This window comes from Polypterus senegalus, chromosome 10 (genome assembly GCF_016835505.1).
Source record: "Polypterus senegalus isolate Bchr_013 chromosome 10, ASM1683550v1, whole genome shotgun sequence".
Taxonomy (NCBI): Eukaryota; Metazoa; Chordata; class Cladistia; order Polypteriformes; family Polypteridae; genus Polypterus; species Polypterus senegalus.
This window is the reverse complement of record NC_053163.1, coordinates 7,366,215-7,393,728: the sequence shown is the minus strand read 5'-3', so window position 1 is coordinate 7,393,728 and position 27,514 is coordinate 7,366,215. Positions and strand designations below refer to the sequence as shown.

Genomic DNA, 27,514 nt, shown 5'->3' with positions numbered 1-27,514 from the left:
TTAATTCTTGTTTGTATTTGATACAGCGGGTTATTTAATTATTCAATGCCTTTAACCACTCCCTCATATTTAGAATACTATAACAATATTACTCAACTTTGATCTCATTTCTGACTGCAGACTGGGCTAATCTGGGATAAACTATGAACCTCATAATACACAACACTTTCATACGTGGGTGGAAAATCTGAACAGCCACAGAAGAAAGTCACGGAGACTTGGCTAGAAAAGGCAGACGACTGCAGAATTCGGTCCAGGATGCTGAATCAGCGCTAGTCTCAGCATAATTGTGCCTCCCTTCCTCCAATATTTGTATTACACAGTTGCTGTTTTGTCATCCCAAAAATGTGTGTCAGGTTACTCGGAGACACTAAACTAGCCCTGTCTGTGCTACGTGGATGTAGGCACCACTGTCTAAGGTTTGTTCCCGCTTTTGGCTGAGCGCTGCTGACTTTAGCTCCACACCACAAATGTAAAGCATGAAATTAATTAATACGTCAACCGGTCTGTTAAAGCGATTTGAGAGCCAACTGGTAATACATTTTAAGTGTGAGGCGTTGTCGACTCTTGTTTTAACATTTAATTCTCTTAATTCTACTCGCACAAATCAGAGTAGAAGCGAGACGAGTTGAAATTGTTCTGTTCCGTTTCAAAACGTAAGTCGAGTTCTTTATTTTTCCTTCATAGCAGTAATCTATTTAAAGTTTCATATTTCCGTTAGTCATACAGATGCCTGTCTTCGGATATGCCCGGTAAACTCGAGCCGTTTCACCCTCTGCCCCGTCACATCTCCGGACAGCTTCGACTCTTTCCGACTGCGTCCGAAGTGATCACGTTTGGCACTGCGCTGCCCACAACATTCGCTCTTACAGCCACGCGTTGCTAATTCGGTCTCTTTAGTTTCCTGGTTGTCGTCACCGCACGCACACTTCTAAGATTACAGTCTTTAAACGTTTAGATGCTGGACTGTTTTTTTTTTCGCGTTTTCCCCAAATCGTCAAATCAAGCATTAACATCACGAAGTATTAGTACATTTGACATTATAAGTTAATAACGAACGCCTGTGTTTACAGAAACTCATGTACCAGCGATAAAAAATCGCGCTTCGCTCGCAGGCAGGCTGAAGTCGTCACTCACTGCAGAGTTTCAATTCCAAAAGATGGAAGAGAATTTTCTTATTCTTTTTTTAGCGTTTAATGTCACGCATTTTTGTTGGAATAATCAGAGTGTACTCATTAGTTTTTTAGCTGGCTGAAAATTTTCAAAACTTTAAGGGAGAATCGTTAACGATGCCAGCAACAACCTTCGGCAGTGTCACGAAATGCCAAAATAATGCCAATTCAGCGGCCTTCTTCTATTCTAATTATGACCATAATTATGGCACAGTCGCTGGCAAACTAACAACCCATTAAAATTTTTGAAAATATTAAGCCTCTTAAATTAATAGACTCAATTTCTTATACTCTTATTTGGATATACTATCGTAAACCTGTAAACAATGATGCACACGGTTTAGTTTATTTGCATACATCTACATTCTTTTGTATTTTTCCACTGAAGCTCTTTTTCTCAGTAAATCTGGGCTCTTGGATGAATATGAATAGAAATCTTTGCATAGCATCCTAGTGAAATTGAATCTTGTGAGCATTAGCCCCTTAATTAAATTAATTCATATAGTGAGAGCATTTCTGTCTTTGGACCACAACATCTCCACCATTGAAAATACAAAGCATTATGTGGTGGTATGGTAAAGAAAACTTGAGCAAAAATGTATTCTTACAATGGCTAAAATAATTACATTACAAGGAACAGAAATGTCAGTATCCTTTCTTTCTTCTACAGATTTTTTCTTTTGGCTGCTCCTGTTAGGGGTCATCTTCTTCCATATCTTCCTGTCCTCATCATCTTGCTCTGTGACACCCATCACCTGCATGTCCTCTCTCACCACATCCATAAACCTTCTCTTAGGCCTTCCTCTGTTTCTCTATCCTGGTTGCTCTATCCTTAGCACCTTTTTCCCATTTATACCCCTCATCTCTCCTAAGTGACCAAACCAACCCAATCTCACCTTTCTGACTTTGTCTCTCAACCGTCCCACCTGAGCTGACCCTCTAATGTCCTCATTTCTAATCCTATCCATCCTTGTCACCCCCAATGCAAATCTTAACATCTTTAACTCTGCCACCTCCAGCTCTGTCTCCTGTGTCACCGTCTCCAACCCATTTAACATAGCTGGTCTCACTACCGTCCTGTAGACCTTCCCTTTCACTCTCTGTCACAAATCACTCCTGACACTCTTCTCCACCCACTCCACCCTGCTTGCACTCTCTTCTTCACTTCTCTTCCACAATCCCCATTCCTCTGTACTTGATCAAGTCTTTAAACTCCTCCACTTTCTCCAACTCTACTCCCTCATCCTCACCACTCCACTGACCTCCCTCTCATTCACACACACATATTCTGTCGTGGTGGTCCTACTGACCTTCATTCCTTTCCTCTCATATCTCCACCTCTCTAGGGTCTTCTCGACCTGCAGATCACAATGTCATCAGCAAACATCACAGTCCACGGGGACTCCTGTCTAATCTCATCTGTCAACTTGTCCATCACCATTGGAGACACTGTCAGAGGCCCATGAAAAATGGTACGTTCTGTAGGGACTTTAAAACTTCTTCAACAGAAAGGGCTTCTAAGACAGAGTGGCTTCGGTCTTTGTTTTTGCACAGGATAACTCTGAATCAGAGAAAATCAATCTTAATATTTCTGCTGAACAGAAATGTAATGTTGTTAGATTTTCAGATTCTTATTCCATTATTAAATTACAAACTTAAAAATATCAAGACCTCATGTCCTGCTAGATGAGACTTTGTGCCAAAAGATTTAACCACACCCGGGGCCATAAATAAAAGACAAAGAGTAGGACAGCTTCTGTACAGGCTTTAAAATGTTTGAAGTGCCATGTGAGATGCGGATCACACCGCATGGCGGAGACAGCAAGCCAGCAGCTGATCGAGCAAAGAGGAGGTAAAAACAAAACTGTATTTGTTTCCCATTGTGTCACCGTTTAAGAGGGGGTTTCGGAGGAGCGACCACATCTCCTTGGGGTGTGTTCAGCCCCCCTCTTCACAACGCACGCGGCAGAGACGTGAAGTCGCTGGCACGTAGTGCAGGCTGGGAGGGTTGGCGAGCGAAGCGAGCAGGGTGGAACCCCCTGGTATATATAAATATATACTGTATATTAGTCCCCATTTGATAAAGTCACATAAATCGAACAAAAAAGGGTGCCGCTATGCTCGTCACTAGAAATAACTAACAAAAATAACAAGGCAAAGTACACCATTTTTTTAAATGACTCTGGTTTTATGGAGCTCCACTCTATGGCGCAGTTGGCTCTGCACTGACCGTCTCCTTCTAGCAGTGGTGGGCTTTAAAAGCAGGAGCCTGGAAGGGGCGGAGTCAATTCTCCTCACTGGGCACCTTCTATGAGGGAAAAAGAAGAGGAGAAAGTTAGCTCAAGAACCTGGGGTGGTAATACCTGCTTCTGATGAGCCCTGAGGTTGATCCACAGATACGCATGTGTGACACCTGAAGATGCCGTGAGAGGCGTTTCCACGTTTTAAGTGAGAGTGGGCTGCATGGAACTTGTGAGGAGCCTGCAATGGAAGGCTTTATGTGGTTATAATGAAGTCATTTGGGTTGAGCATCAGCATTTCCTTGCTCACTAATTTTGAAGTTAACCGGAAACGTTGCTTTTGGAATGGATAGATAGATAGATAGATAGATAGATAGATAGATAGATAGATAGATAGATAGATAGATAGATAGATAGATACTTTATTAATCCCAACGGGAAATTCACAAAGTAAAAAGTGTCCAGGGAACGAGTCCACATAAAAGATAGTGGTAGGAGTGATTAGTGAAACAGAGAAAATGGTAGAAAGATAAAGTCGTACACGGAGCTGCTGGAAAGGCTGCCACTCACAACGGCACCCGAGTCATAATGAGTCGAATGGGTCACTCGGTTAACTACCACATATGGACCAGCCCAGTAAGGAGGCAAATGGTGGGCATAATCAATAATTAGGACTAAGTCTCCTGGTCTGTAAGGCACATACCTCATGCGATGGCCCTAAAACTGCATTTGCTGATATTGTTGCCCCGTCTCCAAACGCAGATGCTGCCTGAAAAGCTTGACATAATCGGCCATTATCATATTTGCATATTCAGCTGGTGTTCCAGAGAACTTGGAAGCCCCTTAAAGATGTCTTGTCTATATTTATCTATCTGCTTGTAACATTGTGGTTGGTATATAGCACAGTGATTGGCACCACTGATTTACAGCTGAAACATTCTTGGTTTAAATTTGATTAGATACACGTTATTTGTCCCCAAGGGGAAATAAAAATTTTACAGAGGCTCAAGGGAAGATAAAAAGATAATAAAAAGTAGCATAAGTATTATATATTTATATATAAATCCATGCATGCGCATATGTGGACCACCTTCCTGGCTCTGACATGGTAAGCAATGCCACCCCAGAACGAGAGGGGACTCTGACACCAACCTTATCTTCTCCTCCCTCATCCACAGCCAAGAAAAAGTGTCCAAGAGGGATGACTGACCCCACCCATCATGAGAGAAACCCCGCCCCTTCTGATCCCCAGACTATAAAGCCGGCTCATTCTCATAAGGTGGCATCAGATGCATTACACTAATAAATAATATGCGGTTAGTTTCAGTGTATTTATAAAGCCACGTCAGGAAAATAAGGAGTAACTACACAGAAACAGTAGCACTGCTTTGACGCTGGGTGCAGCCAATCTGCAAAGCCGAGCGGAGAACTCGCGTACGACAAGGTATGAGGTACCGTGGAAAAGTGCGTGGCTTTACACCAAGTGTAGGTTTTATACATCGCGATTTGAACGTGGAAAAGTTCTTACGCAACATTTCTGTGCATATGCACTGTTTATACATGAGGCCCCTGGTCTGTAAGGCACATACCTCATACGACGGCCCTAAACCTGCATTTGCTGATATTGTTGCCCTGTCTCCAAATGCAGATGCTGCCTGAAAAGCTTGAGATAATCAGCCGTAAGCATATTTGCATATTCAGCTGGTGTTCCAGAGAACTTGGAAGCCCCTTAAAGATGTCTTGTCTATATTTATCTATCTATCTGTTTGTAACATTGTGGTTGGTATATAGCACAGTGATTGACACCACTGATTTACAGCTGAAGCATTCTTGGTTTAAATTTGATTAGATACACGATATTTGTCCCCAAGGGGAAATTAAAATTTTACAAAGGCTCAAGAGAAGATAAAAAAAGTATCAGAAGTATTATACATTTATATATAAATCCATGCATGCGCATATGGGGACCACCTTCCTGGCTGTGACGTGGTAAGCAATGCCACCCCAGAATGAGAGGGGACTCTGACACTAACCTTATCTTCTCCTCTCTCGTCCACAACCAAGGAAAAGTGTCCAAGAGGGATGACTGACCCCACCCATCATGAGAGAAACCCCACCCCTTCTGATCCCCAGACTATAAAGCTCATTCTCATAAGGTGGCGTCAGATACCACACTGCCTATCCCAGAGGGCAGAGCTCCACATGCTAGCTGCTGTCAGAAAGTCTGGCTATTTACGAGTTTCTTGTTTACGGCTGCATGTGCAGTTTGTTATTAAATGGGGCTACCGAGGTTGTCTGCCTTCCCAGTCACTTCTTATTATATAATAAACAAACACAAACACACACCCACTAAATAAACATATGAACAGGAAAATGAAAAGCTGCTGTGGTCAATAACAGGCTTGTAGGTGGCAGCGAGATGGTCAGAACTGTCCAGATGTACCACAAGTTTTCAATTTAAAGACTAACATTTCAGTAGAGCAGGTCCAGCTTGAAGGGTCCACCAAAGGCTCATGGCATTCATTAGAAGTCTGTTCAACCAGTCAACAGCATTCAGAATGACTCATCTTTAGAGTCTTCACAACAGAGTGAATCATTTCTGTTGTCGAGTATAAAAATAAGCGTTTACCACGATGATGAATGCCCCTCCTAGTCAGTAATGTGGACAGCTTTTGAAGGTCTGGATGGCACATTTCAGCTTTATTTGTATCCTTCTTGCTTTGTTACCCTCTCTTATTCATATAGGTCTCCAGACCCTTTTCGACTTTAATAATAATAATACATTTTATTTAATAGGCGCCTTTTAACACTCAGGGTCACCTTACAATGAAATGGAACAACAGTAATAAGATATAAAAACCAAAGAGGACGATAATCAAATAGAAATAAGGTAAAGGGGTAGGAGCAACATCAATGGTAACAGGTAATAAGAGTGTTACATTTATATCTGGTATGCCAGTTTGAAGAGATAAGTTTTGAAATTTGTTCCAGAGTCAAGCTGATTGATATGAGAATTCCAGAGATGAGGAGCTCCCATAGATCAGAGTTTGATGTGTGGTGCAGAAAGTAGAGCTGGAGAAGATGATCTGAGGGGGAGAGAGAGGGAGTGCAAGTCTGTAGGAGACCAGCAATGTAGGCTGTGGAGAGCTTCAAATGTTAAGAGCGCTATTTTGTATTGTAAATCGATAGAAAACAGGGAGCCAGTGAAGTTGAGAGAGTAGGTGTAATATTTTCAGAGGAGGGTTAATTATTCTAACAGCAGAATTTTGAATAAGTTGTTAGCGTTTAATACGCTTTTGTGGGATGCCAGACTTTAGATGATCGTAACCTGTCCAGCATTAAACAGCATCTGAAATAGGAGGTCCTCCGCAATACCCAAAACTGCTCCATACCCAAATTGGCCGTAGCTCACCATTAGATTGCATGGTTCTTCCAACTTGAAAAGGTGATTGAGGCTGGCCAGTTCTGGTTCTTGTTCATGTGGAGTCTGCATGTTCTCCCCATATATGTGAAGGTTTCCTCCACACATCCCTCCCAAAGACATGCAGGTTAGCTTGATTGCTGGACCCATTCATGGACTTCCGGATTCGGTTTCTCACAGCCCAGAACTGAAGTAAGTGGGTTTGAGAATGTTCTGGAATAAGCTTAGCTGGTCTTAAACCCACATGTTTGAGATAGTGAGATGTGTGCCTCCCAAATGTGAACAACTATAAAGAGTATCGCCACACTTCTTCTCTTGACAGGTGACTTGGTCTTCACGTTTGCTCATTATTTCCCCCTCACACTTTGCACTGCCTGAATCAAGTAACACAATTTGAAGTCCTAGTTTGGTGGGTTTTGCCATCACAGTCACAGGCCTAATCGGCCACCCATTCTCTATACAAAATGTAATGCAAGACAAACCCACCCCTTAAATAAATAAAACCTTCAGACAGAGGACCAGTTTGACCAGCTTTATTTAAAATATTTCAGACTGGCATGACAGCCAGCAAAATGCATGTACAAAATACAGCGGATTAAAAATAGAAATCTACAGTCAGTGAGCATTGGCGCAATTGGGCATCACCCACACACCTGCCAAGTGGCAACACTCTTATTAGCAGAGTAATAAGTTAGAACTTTATATTTCATTAAAAAAAAAGAACAAATTCTAGAAGCATATTAGAAACAATGCAGCTCTTCAGCAGACCAGAGAGTTTTAGTGAAACTCCTTGTCTCCAATCAAATCGTACAGTAGAAGAGCACTTGCAAAGATCAGTATTGGCTTCACAATATGTTATGATCAGGTAACATCTGAATTTAAAGCTGCCAGCATACATCAGAAATAAGTTTGCCCTTTCCTTCTCCACCCCCCATTCCCCCTTCACCCCACCCCCCCAAAAAAAAAAAAAACACTGGACCATAAGCCCATCTTCTGTTTGTTGGGTCTCCTGCATGAGGCCTTGCCTTTAGGGGGCGCTGTGCTCAGGGTTGGCATCATAGCCTCATTTAATTGGACCTTTCCAAATAATAAATTAACCCTAACAAAATTAAAACTTTACTTTTCTTTGTTGTTGCTGCTTGAGATTTTAGAAACATTGCCAGGCCAGCATGTCTGCAGGACAAATCAAGACCACCACATGAAACAGAGAAGGTGCAGCGTTGGAAAGCCCGTGTCAGGCGTTGGTCCATTAAAACGAAATGCATATGGTCTTGTAGTGCCTAGAAACACCAAAAAACCCAAAATTCAACTCCTGCTGGAGCTGCACCCTAAAATGCATTGAGGGGCTTAACTTCACATCCTAGGGCTAGGGAATGGGACCTGGAGGACAATTTGTTGGGTCACCAATCACCCTGGAATTTGATAGGAGTGGAGGCAATTGGACCTTATCATTAGAAGAATTTCCCCAACCCAAAGCACACTCATTTGGGGTGGACCCAGACTGGCAGAGACCCTGCCCCAGGACCCTTTCCTCCCCACTTGTTATGTGTGTGCATGCAGATTTGGTCCTTTGCTCTGGAGAAGACCTCCTAACTGCTATAAAATTTTAGTGATTTCACCATTCCAAATTGAGATGGTAACCAGGTACCTGGGAAATCCTCACCACTCCTAACACCACCACTTCACCCACACACCACTTCACTCAACCCAGCCACCCCACCCAAATTACATCTTAGAAACTGCTGGGGTACCTACTAGCCAGCAGTGCAAAGTCCTTCACTGTTCTCTCCAGCCACAAGTTACAACCCAGGCAGATCCGATACCCCAGAAGCTTCTGCTGAAAACTGCCAGAGTGGGAGTTGGAATTGGGAAGTGTTGGTTGGTCGATCTTGGGCACTGTGAAATTCATGGACACCATAATGGTCTCGATGTTGTGCATCAGAGTCTTCATGTGCTGAATCACGGTTTCCAGCACCGTGTGCAGGGAAGTTGCTTTGGGGTTGAGCTCCTGCTGCTGCTGCTGGACCACCTGCAGGTAACACGAATAGCTAATGCAGGCTATGAAGTTGTGCTGCAGGAGTTTTTCATCATTCAGGCCATTCCCCCAGGTGGCAGACTGTGGCTGGGGCACGCCCGCTGGGTACAGTGGAGAAGGCGGGTACCCCGGTGTCCATAATGGACCACCTTGGTTTTTCTCCTGGAAATGGAAAGAACATAATCAAAGTCTTAAAACTGATGCAAGCCTTATAATGAGTGAAAACTTAGAAGACATTGTTTCAACATTTTATCAAGTGTGCTCCTTTGTCCCTGATGAACTCATTTTAAAGTAACAGCCTGCCTCCACTGTACCAATTCCTTTCATAATTCTAAAAGTTTCAATCGCAACTCCTCATAATCCCCTTTTGCTTAAATTGAAAACAGTCATTTCAGTTGCACCCGTACACAGGTATCAATGTCTTCAACTCAAGTTTTCCAGTAAATGCTTATGTTGAGCCAAAGCCTATTATGAAATATTGGTCACTAGGCTAGAAAAGATCCTCAAAATGGACACCAGATCATTGGGGTCACCAAATGAACCTAACATGGACTTCTTTTAGGATACAATAGGGAGGACATGAAGGAAATGTGAAAACTCTGCCAACAGTGAACAGGCTGAAATTTGAACCCTGCAACTATGAGGCATCCCCAGAAAGTTGCCTAAATATAAGAAATTTGACAAATGAGAGACAACCATTTGGTCCATCAGGCTCGTTTGCTTAGCTAATAGCCAAGCGGTCCCAATAGCTCTTCCCAATCCTTCTTAAAGGTGGTCAGGGTTTCTGCTTCAGACATGTCTTGGTAGTTTCTTCCAGATTCCCACAACACTTTGCGTAAAGATGTATCCTGGCTACTGTCCTAAATGTCCACTGGTGTCATTGAGTATATGATTCACAGTTTATTCAGAAGAATTCTGCTAGATATGCTTTTTTGATGCCTTTTGAAAACTGAGGACCTCGTTTAGGTCTTACGTAGTCTCTTCTGTTTGAGACTAAACAAATTCAATACTCTGAGCCTGTCAGAGTAGGACTTCAAGAAGGGCAATTCACACCGAGATGGCTCAGCTTGCCATTTTGAAGATGTTACAGGAGGCTAGAGTCTGTCCTAATCCTACTAAGTCTTTTCTCTGCCTTCGACACGGTCAAAAACCTGACCTTCCTAGCCACCTTCACAGATCTTGGGATCACTGGGACTGCCCTTGGGCGGTTCAAGTACTTCCTCTACTCAAAACAGTCATTTGTACTATGGTATTGCGTTTCAAAGGTGGCCATGATAGACTGGCCATCTAGCTCTGTCAAGAGGATCACTTGTTCTGTTTGGTGTGTTGAACTGACCCTACTGCAGGCCCACCCTACCTGGAAGGGGGTCACTTTCTGAATTCTTTCCCAAGATATCTTCCATTTCGGGAGTCAAGGCGGGGAGGTGTTATCTTGGAAAGACTACCATCTGTACTGGCATGTACAGATGTCAAGGGTGCACCAGACATGCATTGGGTTGCCCCAAGGATGAGTGCTGGACCCTCTTCTGTTCTCCATTTATACCTCTTCTCTAGGCCCCGCCATCTAGTCCTATGGTTTCTGTTATCAGTGCTATGCTGACGATATATGCAGCTGTACCAGCCGATATCCACTTGAAGCTCTACATGTCTTACTGATACTTGGACTAAGGACCACCATCTCCAGCTCAACCTGGTCAAGATGAACCTTTTTGTTATCCCAGCTTGTTTGTCTGTTCAGCACCCCATCTATTAAGCTTGGTTCATTACCACCAACACTAACCAAGTTGGCTACACAACCTTGGGATGGTGAATGATGACCAGCTGTCCTTCAGAGAGGATGCGGTGACAGTCTCTCAGTCTTGCAGATTCACTTTGTACAACATCCAAAAGATCAGACTGTATTTAAGAAGAATACGTAGCACAACTCTGAAGTCCAGGCTCTGGTCTGGTCACATCCGAACTACTGCAATTCTCAACTGACATGTGTACCGGTGGTATGTGTCAACAAACCACTGCAAACAATTCAAAATTCAGTAGCATGTCTGGTGTTCAACTAGCTGAAGTGGGCACATGTCACTCCCTCTTTACAAACCACTGCATTGCCTTCCTGTAGTGGCATGTATTAAGTTCACATCCTTCATATTTGCTTATATAGAGTAGTAACTGGGTCAGCACCTATGTACATGGAGACACTTGTAAGGTCCTCTGCTCCTTCTCGCCTACTCGAGTCTACAGATGAACACCATCTGGCGATGCCACCTCTAATTGCAGTCCAGGCTCTGTGTGCCACTACTAGCTGGTGGAACGAGCTGCCCACCTCCACTCAGAGTTCCAACTCCCTAAATGTGTTGAAGCCTTTGGAGACTCTTGTCCCCCGTTGGGATTAATTAGTTGGAGCATAATGTCCCTTAATTTATCTATAACAGTTTTTAGAACATAACCTAATTTATACCAGATACTTCATTCAGGTTTCATAACATCTATTCCACCCACCTTTTTCCTGACACACTTATCCCATTCAGGGTTGAGAGAAGCCATATCAGCACCATAATAGTAACCAACCTTGGACAGAGCTCCACTCAATTAGGGGGCACTCACTAACCTTTCACTCCTTCAGGATTAAATTTAGACTTCACAGTATCACGTCCTCCATTCTGGTGGAGACCATCATGATGGTGGCATCACATTTTTCTTTATGATGGTGTGTGTACGTATCGCGTTTCCCTCATTTGTTGTTTATCGCTTAACCTACCAGGAATTCCTTAAGATGTGGGGAAAAACCAAAGTGCTCGGTGGGGGAATGGTGGTCTAAATGGTTTCCAAACATGGAAAATTCACTGAGGTCAAGTCCACACTGGGACTTGAACCCCAGATTGTGAAGGTGTAAGGCAAGACTGCCCCACTGTGCCACCTCCTATATTCTAACGTGCTTTTTTTTTTTTTTTAAAACTTGTATGCCCACACAACACTTTTCTGTTTCGTGTTCCTGCTATGGAGATTCAGCGACGCTCTCCTCTTTATCAGCAGAAATAAACATCGACTTCAAATTCCTGGAACATTTTTTTTTTTGCTCTAACAGTACAATATAAAGAAGCCCTTGTACTCCTGAAAGCCGTTCTATGAAGCATTTATGAATAACCAAATAAACAAATGGAAAGGTACAAGACTGAAGAGGAGAGACCTGCAAGGCCTCCTGAATTTAAGGACATCAAGCTGGAAATAAAATATTACTCCGCTTAAGTGTCTCGACAAATCTGAATCGAAATCCTAGAAACTGCTCTTAATGTCCGTGTGCTGACAAATCCACAGTAAATCCACCACATGGAACTTGACGTTTTGCACATAGTGGAACAAACAAATATTAGATCTTCATGCAACCAGTGCCTCCAAATAAAGGCGATACACATATGGCACATAAAACTAACATGGTGTATTCATTCTCATAATCTAAATGAACAAAAAGGCAGATTTGTCACATGGAAAAAGTAAGTCCAGCCCTCCATTTATCACCACTTCAAAACCATCAAATGAGAATCAGGCGTTCCAGATGAGGTGCCAATGAGTAGGACCTCCTTACGGAGTCTGCTTGTAGACCTCACCGTCTTATTTAAACCACAGATATTGTGAATCTGGTATACTCTGTGCTATTGACATGTGTGGTGTCATCACATAAAGATAAGAGCTCTCAAAGGCCCTCGGAAAGAGGATTGTGGATACCAAAGAGCCTGGCAATGGACTTTAAAACGACCACTAAATTTTTTGAAATCAACCATTCCACCTTAAGGAAAATCTTCAAGTGTCATGGATTTCAAATGACTGCTAATTTGTCCAGGACTGGCTTACTCCGCAGACTCCTCCCAAGAACTGACAGCTTGTAGTCTTCAAGAACCCCAAAATTTCACCATGGGATCTGCAGATAACTCTCACAACAGCTGGTATCAAAAGTGCACGCAACTACATTTAGATAGAGACGGCACATGGCAGGTGTGCCTTTCACTGTCCAAAAAAGAACATCAGAGCAAGACTACAGTTTGCCATTGAACATCAAAGCAAAGACCAGGCCTTCTGGAACAATGTGCTCTAGACAGACGAATCAGACATGGAGATGTTTGGCACAAACTGAAGACAGCCTTCGAGTAGAAGAACTGCATACCAACTTTGAAGGATGGTGGTGGAAATGTTCTGCCTTGGGGTTATTTTACCAACTTGTGGGCCTGGGCAGCTTGCAGCCATTAAGTCAGCTATGAATTCTACATCATGTCAAAGTGTGCGTGAAAGGAATGCGAGACCACCTGTCGGAAAGTTGAAGTGAACCTTTCAAAACAGTGATCTGAAGCAAACCAGCAAGCCAACCAAGGAATGGCTCAAAAAGAAGATAATGGAGGGTTATGGATCGGTCTGATTTGAATCCCATGGACATGTTTGAAATGTGCAGAGCATGCAAGAAAACCTACAAGCATCATGCAACAGAAAAAGTTTTTGCATTGAGGAGCGAGTTGTCAAAAATGTCAGGGTCGATGTCAGAGACTGCTGGGCAATTATGCAAAACGCCTACAAGTAGTAATTTCTGCTGAAGGAGGAAAAGCAAGATTCTGAGACCAAGGTGGATTTACTTTTCCTCCAGTAGACAATCACATCTATTGATAATTTCCTTACAAGGGAATTTGGACTTTTCAATGAATTATGCGTTTTTATTCAAGTCTATCACTTTTCTCCATAGACCCCATTTGAATGAAGGTCTATGGCTTACCTGTTCAGCTATGTTGAAAAAGTCCACAATTCCCAAGGGGTGGACTTACTTTTTCACATGACTATTTCTTAACCCTCCATGCAGTGAGGGGCACAGGGCAAAAAATAAAATCCTTTCAGCGGGATGCCAGTCACCTATGAGGCACACACATTTTTAGTTTTCCCCTCTGGTATGGAGACTCCAAGCAAGAGCGGACTTCAAGAACAGGAAGTATAAAGTGGGAACCAATCACAGGCAGGACGATAGTCTACATAGTTATACCGAAAAAATTTGAAGTGCCCGATGAACATGAATTATTTTTATACAGTATATGCACACACATACAAGGATAAAGATAATAATGAAAGTGGAAGCTTCAAGTTTCAAAAGTATGGTAAGAACAGGGAAGATGTAGGAACAAGTGGTGGACATTGGGCTCTTGTCCAAGTAGTCCCATTTTATTTTAGTCGTGCATGTTAGGTTAACTGGACACCCTAAATTGACTGATTGTGAGTGGGCCTTATAATGCATTGGCATCCTACCCAGGTTGGCTCATGCTTTACATCTATACTGCCAGGATATCCTTCAAGTCCTCACAACCCCAAACCTAATTAAAACAGGTCTGAGAATTACATTATATAAAGGAGCAGACATAACTCATAAGACACACAAACAAAAATCCTTACATATTCCTCAAGCAGATCTTGGGAGAGTTTCCATAGCAGTTGGGAGAGGCTGTACGTCTTGGAGATGTAGCCCTGGTTCCGACTGGAAGCCAGCTGGTCAGCTGTAACTAAGGAAACAGAAAAGAAAAATTAGAGGACATCCATGATCCTAATAGCTCCTAATTATGTGCCCCTAATTTGAGGGTAAATGGGGAATATAGTTGGGAGAGGTAGAAAGCAAACAGGAGCAGAGAGAAATGGGATGGACGTTCGTAAGGAGCAGGATCAGTATCAGTTTCAGTTAATGATTCAACAAACAGAATCTTAAAACACAAAAGTCCCCATCACTGCACTAGGGAAAGGACATCCACACACAGACCACAGGGTGAGTGCACCCTGCAGGCCTCACCAACACCTTCTTCTAGGAGCAACCCAAGTTTTCCTGGCTGATCTCCCATCCAAGTAATGTCCATACCAGAACATGCTTAGCTTCAAGTTGATTACCTGTTCTGAAATGCAGATGGTATGGCTTGGAAATAATTGTCGTATGACCCATAAATAGTTCCAGTTGTGCCATTTTCTGAAAATAATTTGTACAATATGAACAAAACCAGACATCTACTGAAACTGGACCTGGGCTCAGAGTACAGTTAGGTAGAGGTGGATCCTCCCGATGTTGTACCGAAGAAATCTGCAAGGGCGAATTATGGAATTCTGGACAAGTGTGAGGTTCTCCAATGATAGTGCCGAGGCTCTTTGCAAGATTTTGAGAGATCATGATGCAAAACAAGTTGGAGGTCACACAGAAATGGCGACATTCTGTTATCTTGGTGGAGAAGTCGAGCACATTGCTTAAACGATGAATTTCAAACTGGATATTTTCCATCATACTCCTTACCATTCTCTAATAAACTGATTTCAGAGAGTTCTTCAGCAGGCAAGATCCTTCTGTCATCTCACAGGAAAAAGCAAGATAAACATCTAGTAAATTCCTGGAGGAACTTGTTTGATGGTATTTCGTTTAGCACTTAATTTCTGCTCTCCTGCCACTATATCATCTTCAGAAAATGGAGTTGCACTTATTAAAAACCACTCACTTTGCGGTCATTGGGTTTTGTAGGGCATGCGACTAACACTTAAATTTTTCTTTTTGCAATCTCTGAATGGGGTAGGGTGGGGTTGTGTTGGGACTTTATTCTCTTTTTGATATTGAACTTCTCATTGAATTGTCCCCCATTTCCCTGAACCTGATCAGTACCTGTACTTTGCCGAGTTTATATTTTTATCACTTTTGTGTTCTGGCCCTTGTTACATTGAGTGTGTCCACTTAGACACACAAATCAGGTTAAGGTGAATAATCCGGTGAAAACAGAAATCTGGTTTCTTTATAATCCACGCACAAATCTTTTCATAATCTCTATTAGCAAAACGCTCCGTCATTAAATTGTGTAAAAATAAATAAATGCCATCATTGGCCAACGTTAATTTTAAAATAAGCGTATCCCCGTCTGTTCATTTTCTTGTGTTTTATAAATACAATTAGTCAAAGTGATGCTTTATTTACACATTTCTTTTACCGGATTGTAGCGGCTCACTCTTCTACACTTGGCTTCCGATTGAGCCCCCCGTCATACCGATACGTGTGCTTCTCGCCTTACACTGGAATAATAAACGTATGGGCATTTTTACTTCAATATTGTATGCATTTGGTTACTTGCCATTTTAAAAAGTAATGAGTACTTAACGCACGTTACCCTTCTGCTCTCGAAATTGTGTTGCCGAGTGTAGCACTCGAAGTTTAGCTGATCAGCACAACTTTCGCAATTGCCGAAATACTGAGACATATTTTAGCCAGGAGAAGGAATAATGCAAATGTGTGAAACATTTGCCTCTGGAAATTTATTGTCTGGACGTTTCTACCCATGGATGCTGAGAGCTTGTGCAAAGCAAATACGACAGACATGCGGACTGAAAAATCCTTGACAGTAACTCAGTTAAGGGCTTACATGGCCACATAACTGGATATCTACTTTTGTTAATCAGCTTTCTCAGAAGCCAATAATCATCATAAGAATTAGTTGGTTTTTTTTTTTGCCTTATAAAATTTCTCATATTGGAAGTTTGTTAGTTTTCGCATTCCCCTTGGGGTCAGAACGCAGGGTCAGCCATTGCACAGCGCCCCTGGAGCAATTGAAGGTTAAGGGCCTTGCTCAAGGGGATTCGAACCGGCAACCTTTGGGATACCAGCACAGATCTTTAGCCTCAGAGCCATCACTCCGCCTTGTATAAAGGGTTTATACGTAGTGAGAAAAGCTCCATATAAATGCAAAGAATTATTATACAGCTTTTTAGAAATCAGGCTTCTACAAAGAATCAGGTTACTGAAGCAAAAAATCGGAATTATGGCTAAGAGCATCATTGAATGACCAAAGTGTCAGACTAGTAACACCCCGAGCCTCCTCTTCCCAGATGTCAGAACTGTTCCACTCATTGGAAATTTGCATGCCAAGATTTGGAGACAGTCGGTATCATATACGGTTATTATTGGATGTTTCATAATGAACTTGATAAAATCTACATATGCAGGAAGGTAAGGGGGCTTTCCACACACACACACCTTGATTACAAAGCAGATAAACTTGCAGTCAGGAAATTGTCTTCCCACTCCAGGTTTTCCCCCTACTTGAAGGTAAATTCAGATCCGACCAAACCCTCAGCCGACTGCGGAGGACAGACCAGACGTCAAGCCTCTTAAACAAACACTTCCAGCGAAGCTGGCTGAGTGCGAGCCTGCATGTCAATGAGGCAGCAACGCGCCATCTGATTTGCATCTCTGAAGGGAGCATTTCCTTTTCTCATTGTTTCGTCAGCAATGTGAATGAGTTCACAGCCCCGGGCAACCTAAAATGCAGATTTCAAGAGTTGATGTGCTCTACACCCAACTTTGCCCACTCAAGAGTATTAATTACCGAGTCAGAGATGATGCAGATTTTAGGATTACCAGAGTGGTCATTTTTAGACTACACCCCCCCCCTCCTCCTCCCCATACCACCACTCTGGGAAATTCACACGGGAGAGACAAGCCAAATTTAGGCTGACCAGTTGACGAAGTAAAAATCTGACTAACGTCTGGTTTCCCAACCCAAAATGTTTGATATTTTCAGTTTTAAACAATGAAGCCCATTTTTTTTTTCCCCTTCCACATAAAGAACATCAGCATTTTGCTGGGAATGTTTAAACCCAGAATGAGCGAGCTCTTTGTTAACATGTATTCGCCCCGACAACTCGCTGACCCCGCTCGCTAATGAGCGTTTCCTGTAAGACCTTCTCTCCAGATCAGCAGATTACGGGACACATTTGCACCACATCTCCAGGACCCTTTCTATGTGGTTAGTAGGCCGGAGTCTGAACAATAAGGTGGGCCAGATTTAGATCTCGATTCATAAAACAGTCGGCTCTAAAGATGTCAAAGGCTCACCCCACACATTTTTAATTGCTCATCAACTCACACATTGTGTTCACTATTTACCCAAGGAGCTTAAATAGGAAACAAACCTCCTCCACCCAACCATGGCCTGTTCAGGATTCAACTGGCGCATGCTGGATGTGCAAAGCAAAGCAGATTTCAAAAATATGCACCACTTATAGGTGGGCCAGATAACTCGGATATTCATCCATCCATTATCCAACCTGCTATATCTTAACACAGGGTCACAGGGGTCTGCTGGAGCCATTCCAAGCCAACACAGGGTGCAAAGCAGGAAACAAACCCCGGGCAGGGTGCCAGCCCACCGCAGTAACTCAGACATTCACTATAAATACATAAATGGGGGGTTGTCTTGCACCTCAAACCTCACACACAACTGCACAGAACTCAAGACCCAGGTTCAAAGACTCTGATTTTCCTTTTTTTACTCCACAATACTCTGCAATCACGACCTCCTCTTCTTTCAAGTCCAACTCCAACTCCAACTCCTCAGGGCAAGATGGAGAGTTCCTAAACAAGTCCAGAAGAGAAGCACTTCTGGCACATTGGGAGTTATAGCCATGTGAGGCAGACCCCAAGTAACAACTATGGACCCCAATGGAGGTGCCCTTCAGAACTATAACTCCCATGCCGCCCTGCGGGTGTTCAAACAGACACTATACCAGACTGATTCTGGCACCCAGCATACCGGGGAACTCGTGGCCTAAGGATGCAGTCTTCCTCTATACACTCAACATGCCGGTCTCCTGAATGGGAAAAGGAACAGTGAGCACCTTCGGTAGGATGGCCATCTGTGCGGTCCATTCATTATGGCCTCCATGCTGGGTAAGGCAACATTATTCATTGCAGTTGGGATACCAGATAATCCAGGTCCTCCTGTACACACACACACACACACATGCCATCAGAGGGTCATCTTCTGGGCTCGTCATTGCTAAACACTACCACACCAGGACTCAAGAGGGCACACTCACTGACTATCTTGTCTATTTTCCCACCCACAGCTCCAAGAAGATGCCCAATGATGGCAACTGACTCTATCCCTTCCAGTGTATGGTCTATAAGAACAAGGATCTCCCAGAAGGAGGCATCTCATTTGGGGTACGAGTATCCTGCCAGAGGGAGTTTCATCTTGAACCCTGACCCCCTGGCTGAGAAGGTATAATGGAAAGACAGGAATGGACTGACTCTTGGGGTCATATAATTCACCATAAATCGGGTGGCAACTTCCCTGTTGTGGAGCTCCCATTGGTACACCAGCAGGGCATCATGGGAGTTGTAGTCCTGATGGATAGCCTTGCTGGGGTACTTGGATGCTACCAGATGGAGCTGAGGGAAGAGGACACCCATACTTTAAGGACGTACTGCCTGACCCAAAGGTGGTTCCTAGGTGTAATTGTGTGACACTGGAAGTTCTCCTGGGTCTGGCATAAAAGAAGCTGCTCAACCTCATCCAGGTAGGTGCAGAAGTGGCAGAAGGAGAGGAATAGTATTGTATTATTGAAAAGAAGCAGTTTATGAAGGTACAATATTGGAATGATTCCTTGTATTTGAACCCATGACTGTGGACTTGGACTTGTGTCTGAGGCTTGGTGTCCCCTGTAGGTCATTATACATGTTAAATTTCTCATACACTTATGTTCTACATCTCCCTGATGATGCTGGGTCAGTAACATCACTCCACAGCAGGTCCACCGAATCAACAGGCTGACTAAGAAGGCAGGCTCAGTTATGGGATGCACTCTTGACCCCCTTTGGAGGTAGCAGAGGAGGAGAGAATGAAGTCAAAACTGAGTGCCGTCATAAACAACGCTGCTCATCATCTCTGTGACACAACACCACTGAGGACTTCCAGCCAATGAATACAAAACACTGCTGGAGCTCCTTATAGACCAACAGTAATGTGTATTCATAGTGCCTCAATGGGACTGCCCTCATCTTTTAGCTAACTCAGATGTTTTCTTACTTTATACTTGTTCTGATGAGTGTGTGTGTGTGTGCATGTGCACGTGTGTGTGTGTGTGTGTGTGTGTGTGTGTGTGTCGTTACTTGTTATTATATAAAAGCATTCATTTACTGTGGTTCTGTAAAACACTACATTATGGGGACAAATAAAGAGCCACCTATATACATACATAACCATTTAATATACACATTAGCACCCCAAGTACTGATTCCCATGATGCCACCCAATCATTTCTCCTGACAATATTTGTATTGAATAAAATATGATATATAATAATATTTATTCAATATGCTGACCTTTACACTAAAGGTCCTGGGATAATATATCATGAGAAGGCACCATATATAAAAATCTCCATAGCAGGGTGGGTACCTGACTCTGACCAATCAGTTACGCCTGCCAGTCTTATCTTTACTAAAACAAAATCTTAGACCCCTGGGCAAAGTAGTGCACTTGGGGCCCACAAAACAAACATCAGGGGTCCCTGTGCTCATGGACTAACCACACCCCACGTGGGCCACTGCCTATACGTTAGGACAATCCTGTTTATTCAGTGTTGGTTACTAAAATGGTCCAAGCAACAATCATACTTGCAGAGGTTCAAACCTTAAATAACGCACCACGTGTCTGCAGGTGGGTGCTATTATATTATGAAGGGAACCACATAACAAGAACATCTATGTAATCTTTCGCCTTTTACACTAGAACATTGTCAAACCTGGATAATCCGATTAGTTGTCGCGGGTACTTCAGCCTTTCCCTGCATCTTTGACCGCAATGAAGTAACCAGCCCACGACGGGATGCCAGTCCATCACGCACACAACTACTCACACCGTATAGCACCATGCACGCCATTTGGACCAAATCGGGACAATTGAGCAATGCGTCTAGGAAACCCAAGCATCAGGAGGAAATTCGGACACCATGGGGTCACCAACCGAGTGTGGGACACAAGCCCAGACGCTGCAAATCAATGAGGCAGCAGCGCTACCTTACGCGCCACCATGCCTCCCTTGAGATTTCTCGCTTGCCTCATTTACCTTTCACTTCCACACGCCGCTTACCTTACTGCTCATTGTGCCATCATACCGACAGCTAACCATCCAAATGGCTCAAAACAAATACACACCAGGGGGATTCCTTATGCCCGTACAACTTAAATGATTCCTTCTTGAAATGGATATTCGTCCTTAGACGTGGAGGAAGCACGAAGGGAATCCGCGGCTTCGATTGCTGCTGGGGCGGCAGAGGGCGGATTTATGCAGGTATGACGCTTCGCTGCTAAGTGGAATTACCGGCACAGAACGTGCGTGAAAGTCTTCTGCTTGCCTAGAAACTGCGATAGGATTTATAAAAATCATAGTATTGTTTGTTTTTTTTTTTTAATTATTACAACTACTGCGACCGATGTACCGACTCAAGTTTAATTCGGTACTTGCAGCGTATTTCGTCATACGGACGTACGATTACTCAGTTCACTCGCACTGACCTTCTGGTGCAGGACACGATCCAACGCTCCCGACCAGGGGGATTCCAGCCCCCGACTTCCAATCACAAAGTCAAAGGCAGCTCTCCACGCGCTTACATCTTACATAAGTCTCCGAGCTGCGCTGCTACCAGTCGAATAGCTTACTGCCACAGCCCCCCGCCTCCTCCAACCCGACCCTCGTGCCGGCCATTCTTACTGGTCAAAAGTAAACTCTGTCTGAAATCCCAAACTGCCGAAAGTTAGACACGATGCATATTGAGAAGCGGTGAAGTCCTACCTTGAATGACCTCCATTGTGATGGCTGAAGAAAAGCGGAGCGTGCAAGTCAACGGTCCTGAGGGGGGTCCCGGCTGCGCCTGTTTTCTCTGTCCCTTCACCTAAATGAGAAAAGCGGTGCGCAGGCAAGCTTTAAATAGCGGAGCGGGAGCTGACGCCATACCGCGGGATTGCGGGTGGGGGCGCTAATCCTCATTTACAAGGAGCACGCGAAATTATCTCAATGAGGGGTTATGACTAAACTTTTGTCAGCCCCCGGAGTGAATTAAATCAATCAACCCCGCTTACAAGGAGGGGTTCGCAAAATTAAAAAAAAAAAGCTGGCCGGTACCTGTCACTTTCTGCTGCAAGTCAATTCATGGCTATTTGGTCAGTCATTTCGTTATTGTCTGCCCCATCTGCGCACAACTGTCTCGATTCTGGGCACAGTTTATCTTGCGCTGACTGTGCCCGGCACAATCAATGCCAGTTAACTGCAAATCCAGCGGTTATTTGGCTTTTTTACTTCTATACGCAACTCGGAGAGCGCTGGCGTTTGTTGCAGATAGAATTCCTGGCACTGCTTCCCTGGTTGACAAGTCGCTTAACCCACGCGCGCATTCTAGAAATACCGATTTCAGTCAAGAGGTCACAGAAAAATACTTATACTGTATTTTAAATATTACTCGGTGGTTTCCATTATGGGTTTGTTTAATTTAGGTTGGAATATTTCATTCTGGAGTTACGTGGAGAACTACATTATTGGCAAATATTGACATGTTTAATATTATCCACCCATTGAATTTGACTTGCCCAGTTTGCGTGTGTGTCCGTGTCCATATAGCGCTCTTCACAATTGTTTGGTTCAGAACGCTCTGTCAATGCAAAACGTCACAAATATTATCAATTATCATATACATAATGATACATCTCACACTGCATAAGTTAGCATCCCGTCCAGGCCTTATTCCCACCTTGAGCATATTGATAATGATAGATTACATTATTATTTTATTATTTTTTTACACCTGTGTCCTATCCTGGTTTTGTTCCCACTTTGAGCCCAGTCCTATCGGAAAAGGTACTGGTCAATATGACCCTTAACGTGAATTAGAGTTGAATGAATGGATAGATAGTTGGTCCCGATCGATGCTTAACAGACATGAGAGAAATGAACGTTTCAGCATGCGTGACTTTGGAGACGTTCTGAGAAAATTCACTTCATTGAGGCTCCATGGAACTTACAGAAATGTTTACGTCAAAGTTTGATGGACCAAGTTAAGCCATCTGCAGAAAGTGTCACCAAGACATCTGCGGTATATCATACAGATATAAAATAAACAACGTCAAATAATAAAACTGACTGCACACCTCAAGGATGAGGACACATTTGCTAATTGTACTGCATAAATAAAATCTGTGCAAATAATTTAAATGTAACTTTGTGTTTGTAAAGAACATTAAGATTATGTTCACCCTAGAAAAGTGCTATATTAAATAGTTTGGGTTTTTTACCATTTATTGTAGATACATATTACTGTATTTTATGTGTTATGTTTGTATAATACAAAAATTCCATATAAATACACATACATCATCTATGTATCGATAGATAGATAGATAGATAGATAGATAGATAGATAGATAGATAGATAGATAGATAATAGTATTTGGTATAGTAGGCAGGATTCAATAGATAGATAGATAGCGTAGCTGGCAGGATTACATAGATAGATAGATAGATAGATAGATAGATAGATAGATAGATAGATAGTATTTGGTATAGTAGGCAGGATTCAATAGATAGATAGATAGCGTAGCTGGCAGGATTACATAGATAGATAGATAGATAGATAGATAGATAGATAGATAGATAGATAGATAGATAGATAGATAGATAGATAGATAGATAGTGTAGCTGGCAGGATTACATAGATGGATAGATAGATTAAACACCTATGAATTTCAGGCTTTCTTTGATTTGGATTGGGGTGGATGACTTTGGAAAAATGACGAACATAAGGACCTGTGATCCATTTTCACGTTGTACATTACACACTACACACTGATACGAGACCCTGTGTGTTTTTATTGCTTTGAATGGTATTATAAATCACTGTGATATGTGAAAAAAGAACATCCATCCATATCTGAATTCATTCCTTTTCACACCTGGGCCACACCTGCAGGAAACCTGGACCCTATCTCAGCAAGCATTGGATTGCAAGACAAAAACAATCCCTGGACGGGGTGTTGGACTGAATAGACTGAAACCATACAATCAAGGAATAGTATTATAATGGAGGTTGATCCATATAATGATCTTTGGATATAAAAAGAAGGATTCCAAATAAAGGAAAGGTGATATTCCATTTCTTAGTGCTCTTGGGAGCATTGGGGGTGGGGTGGGGGGCTACAAATGTTCCAAGATGAATTGTTATGGTGCTGTAGAGAAGAGTAGCTCTTAACATCTCCTTTTCAAATGCACTTCGAGTGCTGAAGGTGTGAGTCTTTGACCTGGAGGCGGCTCGTTTGGGAGCTTTGTAAACTACAAATGCCCCCCCATTTCGGTACTTGAATAGTACTGTGGCACACTTTTCTTTTAAATTTAAATGAAATTGTCCAGCTATCCACTCATTATCAAACTACCTTAGGCCAAATGCAGGGTCGTGTGGGCAGAACGTTTTCCTGAGAGTATCCTGCAAAATTGCAGGCGGCTATCCCTCACATGGTAGACTCACAGACACACACATTTTCACTCACAGCAGGCCAGTTTAGAGACCTCCATTAATCCAGGACATAACTGGACAAAAACCTACAGAAATGGTTCTTTAATGGCACTTTACTGGGTTGTGTGCTTTCTCGTTGAACCATCGCTTGACGATCATCTGTCTTATTCTGGGAAGGGGTATTTTCACATGAAGTTGGTTCTTTGAGCTCTGAAAAGGTTTATAACATGTAGACAAAACAGAAATCTTTTAATGTTTAGTAGATGACCTGGAAGGATCTACTAGATCAAGAAAACCTGAACATAGACTGTGCAATCGTGTGCAGGAGTCCGGTGGTATTTCACAAATATTTTATCATCTCTTCACGGTTATTTCTGGACACTGTTAAAGTTCCTGTATGGGATGTTCATATGGATGGTTGTTTTATGAAAATAAAATGGTCCCCCTCTGCAGAACTTCTTTGCCCCCTTCGTGTTTCAAGAGGGCACAGCACCTCCATGCTGCTTTGTGTAGGACTGTATTTAGTGTTTTACAGGGAGTAACCTCTGCCAAAAAAATAAAGTTCAATTTTGCGTAGCTGTTGACGGTGGTGATTTTTCTGTCTTTTTTTTTTATTATTCTTCAAATGGAAAGCAGGGATGATGCTAGCGATGCTGATGTTGCCCTGAGACCGTAACCGTGGCAACGTAACCACAGGTTGCTGTTTTTACATCCCGGTTTTAGAGATGAGCTTATCCTCCTCCTCTCGAAGGCCCACTCGTGGAAAGTGTTTAATCAGATATCAGTCAGCATCTATTAAAACACCTCTGTAGCGCCTGTGACATCATGCAAATTACCCCTGGGAAGGAAAAAACATGGATCTGGAGGCACAAAAACATCAGGATTGCTAGGTAATATACAATACAATGGTGTTCCTTCTTATTTAATCCATGTTTTGATAACCCCTGTGGTCGTTTGTGGTTTTCTTGTTTATGTTTTTATAAACGCCATTTTAGAGGAGGATGCCCTCGTGGTAACCCTGAGTACCCACGATAAATACCAAGGAGGCAGAGGTAAACAAAAATGGCATATGGATTACATAAATAAGGATGAATTTAAGGAAAGGACATAATAAACATAATCAAAACATACACGGAATCCTCTCTGGTTGCTGACTCACCTGGTAGTGTGCCCACCTTCCATTTACACATTTATAGTGACAAAGCTCCCACTCCTCTTTTTTGGCCACTCTTTGCTCCCACCACTTGAACATTTGCCACAATTCATATCCCAGGCCTACAACTAACAGGCTGCTGGCCTTCGATACCCTCCTAGGGTCACTTCTGTGTAAGCCTGTGGGGTCTAAAAAGTAAGGGGACCAATAAGTCACAGATGCCTCTGGGTATACCTGTGGGTAACTCTACCTACGTCTTCACTCTAGGACCACGTGTAGGCTGGGGTGTGGGGGATGAATGGCCTTCAGTCCTAGCTGAAAACCACATGCTGCCCTCTACTGGCCAGGAGGTATTCTGCCCTTCTGCCTGCCCTTATTGTCTTGAAATGAACACAAATACCCTAGTGGGTGAAAAAACATTACCAACAACAACAACATTTATTTATATAGCACATTTTCATACAAACAAATGTAGCTCAAAGTGCTTTACAAAATGAAGAATAGAAAAATAGAAGACACAATAAAAAATAAACATAAGTCAACATTAATTAACATAGAATAAGTAAGGTCCGATGGCCAGGGTGGACAGAAAAAAAACTCCAAAGGCTGGAGAAAAAAAAATAAAAATTACCATGTCTTTTTTGGGGAGGATGATGTAGAGGAGTTTTCATTGTTGCCTTAAATTGAAAAGGCCATTCTTTTTTTGTTATTGTAAGAACAATGAGAAGTCCAGGAGAGGGGATGACTAAGAGTGGAGTCACACTAGGCCCGTTTCTTCTGTACCGTGCCTGAGCGTGATTGTCCCCCACTCCCCTGCTGGCCTGCACTCACCCGGCGCCTAATGTTTGGGGCCCGGGGCCACTTTTGTCATCACCATGCGACTTTGTGTAAAGCCAAACACAGAGGGACAACATGTGTATTAAAATTTTGTGGTTGTGTTGGAGTCATGTAGGGCAGGATGACACTCTTCTCCCCTCTTTATTTATTGAGTGTGCGGCGCAGCGTTTTGCTGCTAATTGTGCTGCACGTCCGAGAAGATTTTTACGGAGACAAATGACGTTAAGGGAAGAATTTGCAGCTTTTCTTGCCAGCTACAATTCACGTCCATCTGTAAGGAGAGAATAAAACCTGTTTTTATAACACAAATGGCATTGAATGAAATGAGAATCGCACTCGTGACTTGTCGCATCATTGACATCGTGTCTGTTTTCTGTACTCGGGCATGTTTAGCGATCGTACTGTGCCCGAATGCTACTGAACCATTCCCAGGACCACCTCTTTCAAGCGGGCCAGGGCACTGTACAGTTGGCCTAGTGATCACACTAGTAAAATAAAATAGGGGTTACAACTGTGCTCGGGCACAGAATGAATTGCCAGTGTGAGTACACCCCTAACTCAGATCATGCGGGCAATGGTCAAAAGAGAGAAAGTCAAACAAACCAACATAGCAAAGCTCAAGGCCCAAAACTCCCAAATCGATGGTGTTTCGAAAAGAAATATCACAATCCCACCTGAACACCATCTCCAGCTCAGCCTGGCAAAGAGAAACCTTCTTGTTATCCCAGCTCGTCATTCTATTCAGAACACCAGCTCTGTTTGCCATCATTAACTTCAGCCAAGTTTGTTTGCAGCCTTGGCGTGGTGATCGATGACCAACTGTCCTTCACTGACCAGGTCACAACGGCCTTTCAGTCTTGAAGATCAGAGACAGTAAGCAGCCCAACTTCTGGTCCAGGCTTTGGTCTTGTCACGTCATGGACTGTGGAATCACTCAGCTGGCAGGAGTACATGGCATGTGCCACCAGGCAGCAGCAGATGCAGTGGCACATCTGCTGTTCAACCAACCAAGGTGGGCACAAATTACTCCTCATTTCAGGTAACTACATTGGCTCCCTGCAGTGGCACACATTAAGTTCCAGTGTTTAACGACTGCCAAGAGTCTACAGTATAAATGGAGACACTTATGAGGTCCTATGCTTGATAACTCAGGTCATCTGAAGAACGGTGTTGGGTGATGCCTCCTCTGCATGGCATCAAATTCTACTCATTTGTAGCTGCTAGCTGAAGGAATGGTCTACCCAACTCCATTTGAGATTCTGAGCTCCTCAATGTGTTTTGCAAAGCGTGTTGACCGCGCATGTCGCTGTCTCGGTGGCCAGCAGAGTATACCAA

General features: G+C 43.1%; 1 protein-coding gene across 1 annotated transcript; it reads right to left on the bottom strand.

The window, feature by feature from the left end:
* Positions 1-7,350: 7,350 nt before the first annotated feature.
* On the bottom strand, positions 7,351-21,606 carry LOC120536648 (cardiotrophin-1-like). The gene is made up of 3 exons (XM_039765075.1): positions 21,483-21,606; positions 14,284-14,390; positions 7,351-9,030 (listed from the first exon to the last, which is right to left on the bottom strand). The coding sequence occupies exons 1-3, from the start codon at positions 21,496-21,498 to the stop codon at positions 8,566-8,568; spliced, it is 588 nt and encodes a 195-aa protein (XP_039621009.1). The 5' UTR covers positions 21,499-21,606; the 3' UTR covers positions 7,351-8,565.
* Positions 21,607-27,514: the final 5,908 nt, after the last annotated feature.

Bases quoted from the DNA above. Each gene is read 5' to 3' on its own strand.
- LOC120536648 (XM_039765075.1), bottom strand. The intron at 9,031-14,283 runs GTAAGGATTTTT...TTCCATTTCCAG, and splicing joins AAGATCTGCTTGAGGAATAT to GAGAAAAACCAAGGTGGTCC.